The sequence below is a fragment of the Cyprinus carpio genome, chromosome A1 (assembly GCF_018340385.1).
Source record: "Cyprinus carpio isolate SPL01 chromosome A1, ASM1834038v1, whole genome shotgun sequence".
In the NCBI taxonomy this organism is placed as follows: domain Eukaryota; kingdom Metazoa; phylum Chordata; class Actinopteri; order Cypriniformes; family Cyprinidae; genus Cyprinus; species Cyprinus carpio.
In genome coordinates this window covers 25,177,459-25,192,536 of record NC_056572.1, presented here as the reverse complement: position 1 = coordinate 25,192,536, position 15,078 = coordinate 25,177,459, and the positions used below count along the sequence as shown (strand labels likewise).

At 36.1% G+C, this 15,078-nt stretch overlaps 2 protein-coding genes across 3 annotated transcripts; both read right to left on the bottom strand.

Moving 5' to 3' along the window:
* Positions 1–2,003: 2,003 nt before the first annotated feature.
* On the bottom strand, positions 2,004–9,388 carry LOC109085135 (serine protease HTRA3-like). 2 transcript variants are annotated; one of them, XM_042759189.1, is made up of 10 exons: positions 8,745–9,388; positions 7,079–7,178; positions 6,512–6,734; positions 4,544–4,738; positions 4,406–4,438; positions 4,210–4,324; positions 3,960–4,019; positions 3,389–3,446; positions 3,113–3,208; positions 2,004–2,940 (listed from the first exon to the last, which is right to left on the bottom strand). In XM_042759189.1, exons 1-10 carry the CDS (start codon positions 9,160–9,162, stop codon positions 2,772–2,774), a joined length of 1,467 nt encoding a protein of 488 aa, XP_042615123.1. In that variant the 5' UTR covers positions 9,163–9,388; the 3' UTR covers positions 2,004–2,771. The 2 variants fall into 2 exon arrangements, with proteins under 2 accessions (XP_042615123.1, XP_042615128.1); XM_042759194.1 differs by lacking the exon at positions 3,960–4,019.
* A 3,171-nt stretch (positions 9,389–12,559) lies between these two features.
* Positions 12,560–14,891, bottom strand: LOC109056611 (ras-related protein Rab-33B-like). Its single transcript, XM_019073808.2, has 2 exons — positions 14,506–14,891; positions 12,560–13,062 (listed from the first exon to the last, which is right to left on the bottom strand). The coding sequence occupies exons 1-2, from the start codon at positions 14,716–14,718 to the stop codon at positions 12,589–12,591; spliced, it is 687 nt and encodes a 228-aa protein (XP_018929353.1). The 5' UTR covers positions 14,719–14,891; the 3' UTR covers positions 12,560–12,588.
* Between the last annotated feature and the right edge of the window lie 187 nt (positions 14,892–15,078).

Here is a 15,078-nt window from a genome sequence, read left to right as displayed (position 1 = left end):
GTTGCTTTACTAGTTACTTTAGAAAAGTAATCTGATTACGTATCTCACTTGTAATGCGTTACCCCTAACACTGATCTTGTTTAAGAATACTGTAACTGTAAAATAATAATAATAAAAAAAGATGGTCTTGCCACCTCCTGAAATAATAATCAGGCACCTAACCATGTCTTTTCCTTGTCCTTCATTGAACTATTTGCAGCATCATCTTGTTCAATGCTATTAAATTATTGCTGTGACTGATTACATGCAAACAGTCTCACAGCCCATATCAAAAGAGTGCAAATATGTCGAAATTACTCTATAAACATAAACCAAAAAATATTTGCCTTAAACAACAAACTGCCCAAGACACATAAACACTTTGCCTCTAAACGACCTCAGAACAGAGCAGAGAGGAACTGGTGTGTGAGTCATTGTGTGGACACGTGTTCAGAAGCAACCTGTTTCCAGAAAATGGTTGCCTGTGAACTTGAACTTGATATAAATCATCCACTCAAGACAGAATTATGTATCCTGCCAAATAATACAACATTTATCATCTTTTGAGGGTTGAACCAAATTGCTTTTCTTTTAAAATTTTTACATAATTTTTGTAACTCAATTGTGTGTGAAATAGTGTCTACTGAATCACGCACCTGACATTATTGTATTTTTTTCTGCAACCACTGCTTGTTTGGAGAAACAAAATCAAGTGTGTTATAATTTGTTTGTGCTGTCCGTGTAGATGAGATGTGTTTGTTTGCACAGATAAGTGTCACATTCCACCACTGTGCCAATCACACCTACCTGTCTTCAGGACAGCGCTGGAGTCACTGCAGGCTTTGCAAGTTATTTTGGATTGTGCCTTGATGAAATAACACTGCAGAACATCTGAGATCACCTTAAAAGGAAAGTAGGTTACGTTTGTTGAGAACATGCTATCCAACAACATTCTTCAAAATATATTTTGAGAAACTATAAACTGTGAATTATTGGGAGCAGAGGAAGTTCTGGATTGCAGCAAGCTATTTCATAACAACTGACTCTGAGGATTAAGGATAGTGACGAGAGAGAAAACAGTTCCAGGAAGTGAAGTATAAACTCATCCTCAACCGGTCCCACCTCAAAGAGAACTAAGAAATGGCTAACCATGCTAACAAGCACTATGCATCGTTTTAATGCTGAAAATTTAGTAAATATTTTCTCACATGCTGGAAATGTTAAACATATGTCTTAGCAACCCTTCACACAAAACGTGTTTTTGCACTGAAAGATGTGAGAGGTGAGGAGTGGAATGGGAATAAAATGCAAAGGCTTGAGACGTCCAAAACATTGGTCAAAGACATCCATCTAATGCCGGGCTGTCAACCTCAGTTCCTGGAGGGCCACAGCCCTGCAGAGTTTAGATTCAACCCTAATTAACACAACTGATCCAGCTAATTAAGTCCTTCAGGCTTATTTGAAAACTACATGTGTGTTGGAGCAGCTTTGGAACAAAAATCTGCAGGGCTGTGGCCCTCCAGTAACTGGAGTTTGACACCCCTGGTCTAATGCATGTTTACATTAAAATTAATAATTATAATAAATAAAAAAAGGAAAAGTAGCACAGTGTAATGCAAAAAATTCTATGTTCATGGACCCTCATATGGGTGTAACTTTTTTTTTAGACCACTGATTTAGCTTTGCCATTGAGAGGACTGGAAAAAAAAAAAAAAAACAATTAACCTGAATTTTCTATTTAGATTACTATAAACTATTGCTTTGCCTGTAACCAAACCGAAAATAGCCACCATTGCAACACACAGTGGTGTTTTGTACATGGATGATTCCATGTTCTTGAATAAATAAATAAATAAATGAATGAATCAGTGTTTTTGAATGAATTAGTTGAGTGAATAATTCAAATGACTCACTCACAAAGATTAACACTTGTCATCATATACTGGCATAAACCTTATGAGACTGACATTGCTCTGGAATATGAATAAATTAATAAATATAAACATAAAAATAATACATTTAGCTCTTTTTATTTATTCCTCTACATGTAGGATAGTACAGGACTGAACTAATGTCACAAAGTCTGGATTTCTTGTTCCTGTTGCGGCTCCAGAATACATTGTGGGATACAAATAGTAAGTAAATTGATTGTGATGTGATCCTAAACATGAATTAGACTGCAATCATAAAAGTCCTTGTAAATTTTAAAACAGTGTCAGACACTTTAAGTCAGCTTTGAAAAATAATAGCTATTCCAGAGTCATTTATCAAAATACATGTTCATTGTACAAATATTTTGCCTTCATTAAAATTAATAAACAATATCAGCAATTGCCTTTACAAAAGCTGTGTGCAAAGAACACTGTGACTGGTGAATTTCCTGACAGCAACGGTATCATATAAAATTAAAATATTACACTTTATGTGCAAAAACAGTAGCGTACTGTATGTATAAAGTGTATCAACAAATTGCCTTTTTTATATATATTTCTAAATGATTACTGATCTCTAAGTCAGTCCAAGTCAGTCTTGAAAGAAAGGCACTGTAATACTGTGGCATTTTACTGTAAAATAGCATTAATAACATTCAATTTAAGAGACAATTTTTAAATTATGACACTGGTCAGAAGTAGTTCAGTACAGAATTGTTTTTTTGTTTTTTTTTGTTCTTGTTGGTTTTTTTACTCCATTGTACTCCACATTTTCATCCATCTGTAGAAACTCAAGCACACTTCTATCAGTCTGCTGTTTGTCCTTCATATCACTCCTCCGGGTTCCCATCTCTGACATTGTCACTGCATGAGGATATTAGGCTCAATGTTAAATAGTAGATCATCATTACCACGCCGAACTTCCAGAAGGAGGGGCATGTCTTCCTGAATCGCCTCCTGTAATTCTCCAGTGTTGACCAAAGGAAGGCCGTTTAGCTTGACTATGACATCACCTGTTTCGAGCCCACCTCTGTGAAAATGAACCAATGAAAGGAGAATAACATGTGATTTGTTTTGGATTAATCAGATCATAATGTTTTCGAACGTACTGTATGTAACAGCATGATTAAAAATGTAACCTTAAAAGGCATTTTAAAAAATATTCTTATATGGACTGAAGTTATTTTTTGGCTGAGACATACTTCTGAGCTGGGGAGTCTGGGACAACTTCGTGGACAAGAATTCCACTGCCGATATCTGGAAAGTCTGAATTATACCATTTTAACCCCTGGACTAGGCTGAGGAAAAGAAGAGAAATTGAAAACATGAGATCTGAGGAAAAGAAAGCAGACACAGATAACTACCCTTAGAAAGGTTACTAATACTTAAACAATAAAATCAGTTTATGTTGGGTTTATTTTGTAAATCTGACACTATTAAATGAGCAAAAAGCATTGCTGTTGATTGACATAACATACTTCTCTGTTAAAGTGACCATTTTGATTCCAATAAACCTTTTCTTGGGGACTTTTAGATCTGGAAGAGAAGTGATTATTTTTTAGATATTTGTACAATTTAATGGTGCATTCAAGTTATATCAGAAAGATTGTATTTAAAAGTCATAAATACTCATAAATACAAACTTCCCAGGAGGACTTGAACACACCATTAGATAATACCCTGGACTGAGTGTTATTCACAAACAACAGCTTAGCATGAACGCTTGCATTGAACAAATGACTTGTCTTTTTTATTTGTTAAACACTGAAGCAAAGAGTTATAATGACTTGCAGTTAGCTAACAGCAGGTTACTGGGACATTCATGCAAAGCAGTTTCACATTATGTTCGATAAACATTTAACAAACGAATTCAGCCTTCTGGCCAAAACATTCAGAATGTATCCTCTTTAGTTCCTCTCATGGTAATTTAATGCCATGACAGATCAGTTAAATGTTGATTCTGTTGTAGCTTGCATTTTTGATGTCTTCAGGCTGGCAAGATGACTAGCCGCTAGCTAGCAAAGTGAAACTTGCTAGCAATCACCTCACCTGAGGCAGTCTTCATAGCTTGAGACTGTGTGAAGTTTGTCCTGACTACCCTTTGTTTGACTGAAATCAAAGTAAAGGACATCAAGGATGTAATAGATGGGGCTGTTTCACACATTTGTGTTTTGTAGCCATTTTGTTTCAATTGGCAGGCCATCATTTAAGAGGTGGCACTCACAAAAATGTAATATCAGGTTAAAATGATTGAATGAATTTCATCAGTTAGTGCATTACTTCTGTGCTTGATGCTTACCTTTCTGCTCTTTATCATTAGATTCATCAAGGAATTTACTGATTCGGTCTGATGGAATTGCAAAAGAGATCCCTGCAGTGACTTTTAGTGTGTTTATTCCGATCACCTCACCATCCTAACATGACAGAAATATTATATAAAAAGCTAGTACTATTAAATGTATCTAACCAGTGTCTAACTAGATGTAAATACTCACCAGATTAACAAGTGGACCTCCTGAGTTTCCATATTCCCATTGTTGATGAATAAAAAGGGGAAGAGAGAGTCAAATTCAGCCAAAACAGGTTTTTTAAACAATTATGTAGCCTGCAAACAGCATTCTCTTCTGTCTTACATTGATGATAGCATCAGTCTGGATGTAATCCATGTCAGAGTCATGGATGCCGAGCTCTTTTCCATCTCTCTGTGTTGTGCTGACGATGCCTGTTGTGACTGTGTTCTGAAGCGCAAATGGACTGCCAATGGCAACCACAAACTCACCAGGCCTCAGGTCAGCAGACTGACCCAGCGATAACACTGGCAATTTTTTCTGCAGGTGAAATAACACAAACAATGCATGCAAATAAAACCAACTGAAATATGATTCAGTCAATCTGTTCACCACTGATGGATTTTCCTACAGGTTGCAGGTTACGCTAATAGGTGGCAACAAGTCTTTGTGAGTCTTTAAACCATTTATTCAAAAGAATCATTAAAAAACACTGAACAACACAAGTAACTGGCTATATTTGGAATAACGATTATATATTTATGGCATATATTTAGATTTTTATACAGCATAAATAGTAAAAGTAGTATGGTAATGTGCTTTTCCCAGTTAAACCTCTGTTTTTATGAGTGAGTCATTGAATAAATAGTTGAATTACTACCATAAATAGTACAATACTCAATGTTTTTACATCAACTACATTTTATCAAGATCTTTTAAAAAATATGGATGTTGAAACAGTGTCAAAAATCAGCCTTGATTTGATTTGCAAAATTCCATGACTTTGTTTCACTTCACCAAATGGGAAGGGAATATGAACAACTGCACTTTTGCTCATGGACTTTGTTTGTGGACTTTTAATTTATAGGTTTTGTTTGGCTCTTGTTCCTGTTTCCATTTGTCATTAGATACATTGTTTTCCAGTTGTGTCTAGTTAATCTGGGTTAACCCTGTCTATGTATATTAGCTCTTGGCTGCATTCGAAATAGCATACTCTCATGAGTAGGTACGTATTTTGCATAATTACTGCTAAAAATGTATGATGCTCTATATAGTATGAATGTGTGTAGTACGGATGTAATCTGGATGTACTACATTTGCCATGTTGTCATTGTTTCATGACCTACAAGCATCAGTTGTGACGCTTCACTGCCATTCACAAATTCTCTCCTGTGTCCATCATATGGACATTTCAGAACCACACTGGAAGCAGTAGGTGATCCGGGTACTTTTTGCATACTCTATTATGAGTACTGTGAATTCGGACATACTTCCTCTGACACATACTGTTTTTCACCTGCTATATAGTATGGAAGTGTGCAATTTTGAAGTTTCAAGTTTTTGTTTCATTCTAATAAATTGCTTGCATTGGATCCTACACCTCTCTGCCACTGGGGTTCACCAATGTGACAAGCACTACCTGAACAAACTGGACTGATTTCGTTACTTGCAAAAACACATGGGCAGTCTGTCCAAAAGATCAGATTTGAAAAACAAATCAGAATTGGGTGCAGTGTGGAAAAAGTCTAAGGCTGCAGAGCAAAATATGGGGCAATGACATGAGCTGCTATAAACAGAAACGAAATATCTGCAAGCAATCCAGACTTTCTGACGTGGGAACATTCCTCAGTTTTTTTTCGAAAGCAGTCCCTACTCTGAATATTTTTTCTTTGATACCCTAAATCAAAAATGGGCTACGGAAATAATCAGATCCATATGAATCGGAAACAAAACAGCTCTTACAACACAGCACCTCTTGAATTCCCATACACAAATGTAGGTCAACATGTGCAGCAGGCTACCATTAACAAGTCCAAGTGTGTCTACAGGAGGTGGATTGTGTGATATAAACCATCTGCCTCTGGAGTCATAAACATGGGAGTTAAGAGTCAAAGGTGTAGCCAGTTTTGGATGATGTGTGCTGAGATTTTATACTTATAGGCTTTGTGCCAGAAAACACTGTAAAGAAAAATATGGTGACAGCAAGAAAGGTTTCAGCCTCAAGGCCTTGTTCCACATTCACAGTACAATAAAAAAAAAAAAAAAGACCAGGGAAACAATTTAAGTCATTAATGCTTGTGAAATGATTCTCACCTTTGGGTTAATTTTGATAGTGGCGATGTCAGATTTCTTGTCAATGTCTCTGATGGAGGCCTCATATGTCTGGCCATCGTGTAGCTGCACTCGTAGATTTTGACGGCCAGTTACTGGTTCACTGCTTGCAACCACATGAGCATTGGTCACAATCAGACCGGACTGTGTCATTATGAATCCAGAACCGCTTGACAAAGGTACATGACGGCTAAACAGTGGATGGCTAGATACAAACATTGAAAACAGTGGTTATTGCATGACTAGGTGAACATTTCTTTTCTAGTAGTGCTTGAAAATAAAAATAAAAAATGATGCCAAAGCAACTGTTGGCCATCAGTGAGGTGAAATGAGTAGATTGCTACGTTATTAGATTATTTAGAAGACCGTTTCTTGTGAGTCTTCAATCAGGTGCCAAATATATATCTATATATATATATATATATATATATATATATATATATATATATATATATATATATATATATAGTATATATTTGGCTCTAAAAATAGTTATCGCCAATATAAAAATTACCAAATCAATATCAGGAAGACCAGAATTGTATTTACTTGAGGAAGAGTTCGACATGTACCACAGCCGGTGCAATCTTCTCCACCACATCAGCAATGAAGTTAAACTTGTATCTTGGGCTGTTCAGATGTGCAGGACCTATACTAGCAGGAAGAACCATTCACATCAATGATAGTACATGACATGCCAGATATGAAGACTACTGGGATGTATAAGCAATATTTTACTGTTTTAGAAAGCCTATACATGTGTAAATGTGCACTAAATTCATATTTCAGCAAATCTGTCTAAATTGTTTTTAATGTTTTAGAAAGAAATCATTCTAATATGCTGAGTTGCTGCTCAAGAAACATTTCTTATTATTATTTAGTTTCTGGGCCCGCTAAACATCTGACCACAGGTGTAATGATGCTGACAATTCAGTTTTGCCATCACAGGAATTAATTACATTTTAAAATATTTTCATATTGAAAACGATTATTTTAAGTTGTAATAATATTTCACAATATTACTGTATTCACAATATCACTTTTTACTGTACTTTTGGTCAGATAAATGCAATCTTAAATAAATTATTCCAAACGTTTGACCAATAGTGTAGCTATCAGAGGCCTCTACAGTACTGCTCAGAAATAATTGTTCTGTTAGGTTCATGTTACTCCCATAGAGCATATAAGAACAGATAAGAAATCCATTGTAATAATTTTGATCTCTGCTCATCTGTGGCTAGGTGTGTCACATTTATTTCTTCCCTCACATTCTGTGGGCTGGATGCAGATGGCATTCTGCCTAGATTGTTTCCTCTTTCCCAAAGCTTTGGGTAGAATCTATAAACAGTGTTGCATATTTTGTTTTGCACTTCAGTACAAAAGCAATAAAAGCTGCATTTAGATGGTGTCTATATGTTCTCTGACTACAGTTTGCGTTGGAATCGTAAGAGGAACTAAGAGTCCACATCTCACTAAACATCCAAAGCCACACTGGGTTAAAGTAATTGTCTCCAGCTGAAAGAACAAGGTTGTTATTATGTATAGAAAGTTCAGAATAGAATGATAAAAAGCAACTGGAGACAGTGTGAAATTCCAAGAAGTCTCAATAAGACAAAATCAGACATCACACAGGAAGTCAAAACTAGTGAATATATAACAACTGTCCTACAGCTGACTGAGAACTATTGTGACTTCATGCTTCATTCGGATTGGCTACTACTTTTAATTCTTAGTCCAGATCCACCTTGCAGTACCAACTCTGATAGTACCTGTAATAAAATTTAATATACAGCATATTTATGCCATTTATGTTACCTATAAGGTGATATATAATTTTCACATACATACATTCTCTGGGCAGATGAAGACATAAGTTTATAACATATATAAAATCCCCATAGTAATGTGTGTGTGTAGGCTAGGCTACTTACAGTATGTTAATAATGTAGTCTATACATAATGATTTGATTATCAACCATATATGTCAACAACAAACATTTTGTTAATATATACAACCTTATTAAAATAGCATATGTGCCAAAAAAGTGTATGTTTATATGATTTTATAATCAATGTTTTAAATACATGTCTAACTTTTATATTTACTTTTATAATATCTACTCGTATTAACGGGTTTTAGGATGGATATACATGCATATGTCTAAAAAAGTATTACACACATAAAATAAGTAGTTAAAAGTGATTAGTGACTGACCTGAGCTTGATGGTGCACATGGACCCTTCTGCGTTAGGGTTATTACAGGGAGCCCTCGCTGTTGCGCTTTACGCGCGGCTGCCCTCATCTTGCACACATTCCCATAGGTCTTTCCGTCGCTGCCACAGACTCTGTGCGTTGTCTTACACTGGCAAACACCTTTGGAAAGTCGCTTACCGGCTGGAAATTTACATTCTAGCCCGTCGCCACACGGAGCATCGTCCTTCCGACCGCACGGCGCGCCCTCGCCCAGGCTGCACACTAGACAGCAGTTGCAGTTGTCGGGCACGTACCCGCTCGGGCAGCTCGGACTCGGACATTTACTCACATCACACTTGGATGGACATTTCGTCTTCGGCTCGGCCACGGCGAGGTCGTGCGCAAAGAGCACTGCTGCTGCAAACAGGATTGCCTGCATGTTTCCGAGTTGAGAAATACAGTTCAGGTGTCTAGTTTATTCGTTGAGCACTTCTGTGAGATTTTTCAGCACCACACGCTGATGTAGGCTAATGACGTGTGTGCGTTAAAACTTGTGTGTCGAATGCTCTTCCTTGTGCTCTTTATGCTATGTCACATTGAAATACTGTCTCCCTGATTCTCGCACTCAGACAAGCACTCGTTCCCTCCACTCCACTGCTTTTGAAGGCTAATTACACTCACACACAGTGCGAGGTATGAGAGAAGAGCAGATGAAGTCATTGCTCCACTGTCCAGCACAGATCAAGCACGCCAGAACATTATAGACTATAACACTCATTATTATAGGGGTTAATGACATTTGTGTAGACTACAGTTAGGGAAAAAATGTCTCTACTCTAGGTTGTGTCAGTGTAGTATAAGTTATGTTCAGCAGTGTAGTGCTTGGTGAAATGGGTTCACTGTTAGACTTCCAAAAAGGGTCCCTATTATTGACTTTTGTTTCTCGCCCACTGATCTTTTCCTTTATTAACCCCCGGGGCTGTGTGAAGTACTTTTTATAATGGATGGATGCACTTTATTTTGCTTCAAAATCTGGACCACCATTATAAAACTTGGAAGAGCCAGGACATTTTTTATTTATTTATTTATTTTTTATACAGTTTTTCACATTTGCTAAGACACTAAACCCCATTCTCTGAACCAAATTATCAATAGCCTAAACCCATTTTTCAAATAAATCACTCTTTCTGCAAAACCTTAAACTAGTTCAGGCGGTTTAGACACTGCTTGCAGATCTCATGCATTCTTTTTGCAAAACCCTAAACACAATAAAGCAAAAGTTAAGCACAATGGCAACAAAATTGTTCACACTTGTTCCTAAATATATGAATGTACAAAATATAAGCCAGTTCAATGTGCACAAATGACATGGGTGTCTTCATTAATCTGAGAGGTATAAAGAGCAAGAACAGTATTTCAGATGAAATCAGACCTATTGTAATAGACCATGTTCTAGTGCATGGAATGACAGGACAAAGAGTTCAACCTAATCTGAGTAGATTCTCTGTGGCCATCATAATCAGTTGGAAAGTTCAAAAGAAGAGTGGAAGAGATACAATACACAACAATACACACTATTATATATTATAAACTATTGTAGTGTAACCTATATGTTGTAATATTGTTACTGATCCATTGAATCATCCATTTATAATATCAAACAAGGTAGCAAAAATCAAGGGTAAAATACCCTACAAAGGGACACAAAAAGGAGAAAATACCCCACCCAGAGGTGAACATTAGTACTGCAAATGACTGACAACAGTTTTTTTCAACCGCTTACATTTCTGAAACCTGACACTCAAACACCAAAACCATGCATCAGATCTGCAAAACCATACACTAATTCTCGGCCCTTGACTCAGTTTTCAATTTCATAAAACACTTTTTGCAAAAGACAAAACACAATTCTTTATGTAACACACAAAATTCTATAAGGAAGTATCTTGCTTTCCTTTTTCAAACACAACCAATCAAAGTACCACACTAATTCATCAGTGTCTCCTTACATGTACAAACACTCATTGCTTTACTAAACACCAACCAATCATGGCTTAAGAATAGGCCTATACTCAACTAAACATGGCTTATGTATTTCTTTTCCTTTGTACTGTGTAATACTGTATTCACAACCACAAATGCTAAAGCAAAAGTTTGCTTTCAATCTTGCTTTTGTGTTTACCATGAATTTTTCAACATCTCTCTGCCAATTACTTTCTATTTTAAACAGAAATGTACATAGGAGCTCATGAAAGAAGAGCTTTAGATTTTAAATAACTGTGTATATGATATATTAAAAAAAAATATAATATTATTGCAAAGGTGTTTGCAATTTTGAGATTGAATTCAGTGCTTCGTTTTGCAAAAGTTGTGAGGCATTTTGCCTTTTGTGTGTGCAATTCTCTGATTTGTGTGTAAAGCTTGGGGAAAAAAAGAGGCAAAGTTTTGAAAATTTGTGCAAGCAGTTGAAAAAAAAACTGTAAATAGCTTGTTTAAAAAAATGGGTATATTAATTTGTACTGAGATGAAACAGCTCTACACAAAACACAACAATGCACAAGAATATTCTTTCATAATAAACAAGAATGCCATTTTTTCTTCATTTAACCAACCTAATTGTAGTTACAGTTTTTCTTGATTGTTTAAACATTTCATGATTTTTTTTTTTTTTAACTTAACACAAATCCATAACTTCTCACCCAATTCCCCAAACTTCCTATATTCAGGTCAAACTGAAGCTCTCCACTCAAAACAACTTGATCTTGCTGAAAAACCAATCTTTGCACTCAGACATGACACACAAACCCTCAAAAACACACACACTACAACCCAGTCTTACACATTGAAAACAATACTATAAAAAACAGTAATAAGTTATGTTGTTTGTGGCCCTTCTACAAGTGGCATGAATTTCATCTGAGACTGCTTGTCTTCTTGCCTTTGGTACATTTCAATGACACAGAAACATCTATTCTGTTGATATTTATCCTCACTCCTTTTTTTAGTCGAGTTGGATGTGCTATCCGTCAAGTGCTAGTTTGTTGGCTCTAAATGTTAGCCTCTGTTTTTATACTTGCCAAAGGATTTAAAAGTTACTTATGCTGATAATTGAAGAGAATATTAAAGATTTTCAAAAATAAATGAGATTTTTTTACACAAATATTGGTGTCACTCTGACATCTACACATGAAAAAGAAAGTGTGGTAAGCTGCAGAAACTAAACATTTTCTTGCACATCTATTTTCCAATGCACTGCTTTATTGGAAGTCTCATAAAGAAGAAAGAGGAAAAAATTGCAGATTTTTATTTTTTGTTAGAATCAAGCAGATAGTCAGCTGCACTTTGACCATGACTGGTTGCTGAGAGTTTGGCTCCATTAACTAGGTGTTTACTGGAACAACCTGAATTATGATCATATTTTAAATCTTTATACTCTGCATCTACATTTTGCTCCTCTTCACACCTCGCCTTCCTTTCTGCTTCTCAATCATTCAATAATTTGAGTAGAAAGTTGTAAAGAGAAAAAAATAGACAATTTTATTAATTTACTGAATTATACAAACACTTTGAATGCTGTCAGGAAAACCCCAAAGAAACTGGAAATTAAATCAAAACTCAGTCTTGCTATTTTGTTTCATTATAAGGCATTTTTTTTTCATACAGATACTGTTGTGTGAAGTAACCTAGACCTTGTCTACCAAACCAAGATGCTCAGAGGACTATAAAAATCCACCCAAATGGCAATTGCCATTTAAACCAGCATTCATACTAATCACACATGAGACATGACCAAAGTACCTAGTTATGTATTTACTGTGCTTCTTTTAGTGGATATACTAAAATAACTCTCAAGTTCATCCATCCATTAGCAGATGCAGGCCCATTTCTTCTTGCTCTCTTGTGCTGTTACGACTCTTGCTGGGATATTGAAGCTCTCAGATCTGCATTGTAATACACATTCGTTCACACTCTCCCTTCTCTGGCTCTTCAACCTCTGTGCCAATGTCACAAAGATGCTGTCCACCTGGTCCCCTTTGAGACCTTTGGCTGATGTAAGATAAAAAGACATTCCGTGGACTTCAGCCAAATGACGAGCCTGAGCGATTAACACAGAAGCAGTGGTCGAAGTGACCAGATCGGCCTTGTTGCAAACAAGGGCACGGGGTATATCCAGACCAAGAGAGTGCTGACGGCACTCGTCCATCCACAAGGGAAGATTGCAGAAACTAGAGGGGTTAGTGACATCAAAGACAAAGACAATTCCGTGCACATTGCGATAGTAGTGCTGGACCATGCTTTTACGAAAACGCTCCTGACCTGCCGTGTCCCAGAGCTGTATCTGAGGTGAGACAGAAAAGGAAGAGATTTATATTTTTGTACATATATACTGGGAATTGAACTTATGACTTTGCCATTGCTAGTGACATGCTTTCCCATTTGAGCTACAGAAACACTGAAAACTGAAATTAAATCTCCATAGGGTTGATCTGACTTGAGGGCAATGCTGGGTAGGTTACTTACAAATTTTAGTCCGTTACGGATCCCAAATTATCTGACAAAAATTGTAGTTAGTAACGTAATCCATTACATTGCACATTTTAGGTAATATCATCAGACTCCTTTTTTGATCACTTATTACCTAACTTGTTAATCACATTGATTTAAATAGGATAAAACTATCATATTGATATAAAAATGCAAAGAGAATGAAAATGTTAATTGTTAAATTAAGAAAATTAAGCATTAAACATTACGTCCAGGTTTCATAAAATGGGGTTCACGCAGGAAATGCAGGGGGTCTGTGAGTTGAAATGAAAAGCTAATAATTAATCATGAAAAATATAAGATTCAAATAAATCTCTTCAAAATAACAATAAAAATAAAATATTTTATTTGTTTACCTGCATGTCATGTGGCCATTATCCAACATTAGAGAACTGTGAGCATGCAAATGTGTTATTCATTTATGACCTTAAAAAAAAGTTTGGGAATCCCTGCATTACATGTAAATAAGAAATAATGTAAATTTGTACATTTTCATATGTTTAAAAGACAAAACCCATCCAAGGACAAAAACTTTGGTGAATTATAGGCTATGTAATCAATAAAAAAGTAAGTGTAGCCCGATTATGAGTATTTTAAAATGTAAAGACAGTTGTTATTTAATATTTGTGCCTAAGACTATTTCTCTTAAAAGTGAAGTCCAGTTCCTCATTTTGAAGCTCAAAAAGAGCTCAACAAAACGGTGAAATCCCACGTTTTGCTCTTGTTCCTCTATGGGATTCACAAGCAATAAATCCATCTACCACTTAAAAATTCAAGAAGTAAACATCAACAATTCAAGGAGTAACTTGAGCAATGTCTCTTTGTAGCGAGTCCAATTCATCCATTTAAACGATGAGTAACCAATAGTAAGAGAATTTGTGTACTTAGGATCGAGTATATGGGGTGGAAAGTTCATTTAGCCGTTACAAATAAAACGTTCTGATAATGATTATTGCTTGATTAAAAACAGAAAATCACGCTTCATTAACAAGTAGAACAACTCTCCAGCCAAATGTTGTTTTTGAGATTTTAAGGCATGACGTAAAAAAAACGCTGAATCGTCTTTTTCCTTTTAAACGCTGTTCGAAAGAACCGATTCTAATCGCGTTTTTTTTTATATAGCACTGCCTAAATTAGCTTTATGCATCCAAGCAACATTTTATAATAAGCTCACAATATAAACGTGTTTCATAACAAACCAAAATACTGTAAAAAAAAATACTTTTTTTTGTCTTACTTTGATTTTCTCGCCTTCGAACTCAATAAGTTTCTCACGAAAATCCACCCCGATTGTAGCCTCCGTTCTGCTGGGAAACTGCCCGGTACAGAAGCGGTGAGTCAGACAGGTCTTACCGACACCGGCATCTCCAATCACAATGATCTTACAGGTACGACGGCAGCGCACCGGGTTACCGGTCGATGAACCGGAGCTCTCTATGGACGAATCCATCTACCGTTCCAGTAGCGAAATAAACATGTGCAATGGATGTTGAAAAGAGGATAGAAGTTCAGAGCACTTCAGTGAGCACTCCTCACATGCCCATGACTTATGGTTAGATTAGAAGAACTTCCCCTTTAAATAAGAGAAACATTGGACTCGTTTTCAAAAGCCCACCTTCATCAGACGTCAAAGCAGATAATTTAAGTAAACTTCAGCTTTTCGCTCTCTTTTAGAATATAATAAAAAACGCAATTATTTATTTCGTGCATGAATTCTTGTATGCAATTATACATACAATGAGGGTAAGAACCGTTTTTAAAAGGGAAGTCGGATATCCAGCTTGGACAGAAACCAAAACAGCCCAGTTAT

Bases quoted from the DNA above. Each gene is read 5' to 3' on its own strand.
- LOC109085135 (XM_042759189.1), bottom strand. From the start codon at position 9,162: ATGCAGGCAATCCTGTTTGCAGCAGCAGTGCTCTTTGCGCACGACCTC. The intron at 4,325-4,405 runs GTGAGTATTTAC...CTGTCATGTTAG, and splicing joins GAGGTCCACTTGTTAATCTG to GATGGTGAGGTGATCGGAAT. The intron at 3,447-3,959 runs GTGAGGTGATTG...CTTCTCTTCCAG, and splicing joins AGCTATGAAGACTGCCTCAG to ATCTAAAAGTCCCCAAGAAA.
- LOC109056611 (XM_019073808.2), bottom strand. From the start codon at position 14,718: ATGGATTCGTCCATAGAGAGCTCCGGTTCATCGACCGGTAACCCGGTG. The intron at 13,063-14,505 runs GTAAGACAAAAA...GTCTCACCTCAG, and splicing joins TCGAAGGCGAGAAAATCAAA to ATACAGCTCTGGGACACGGC.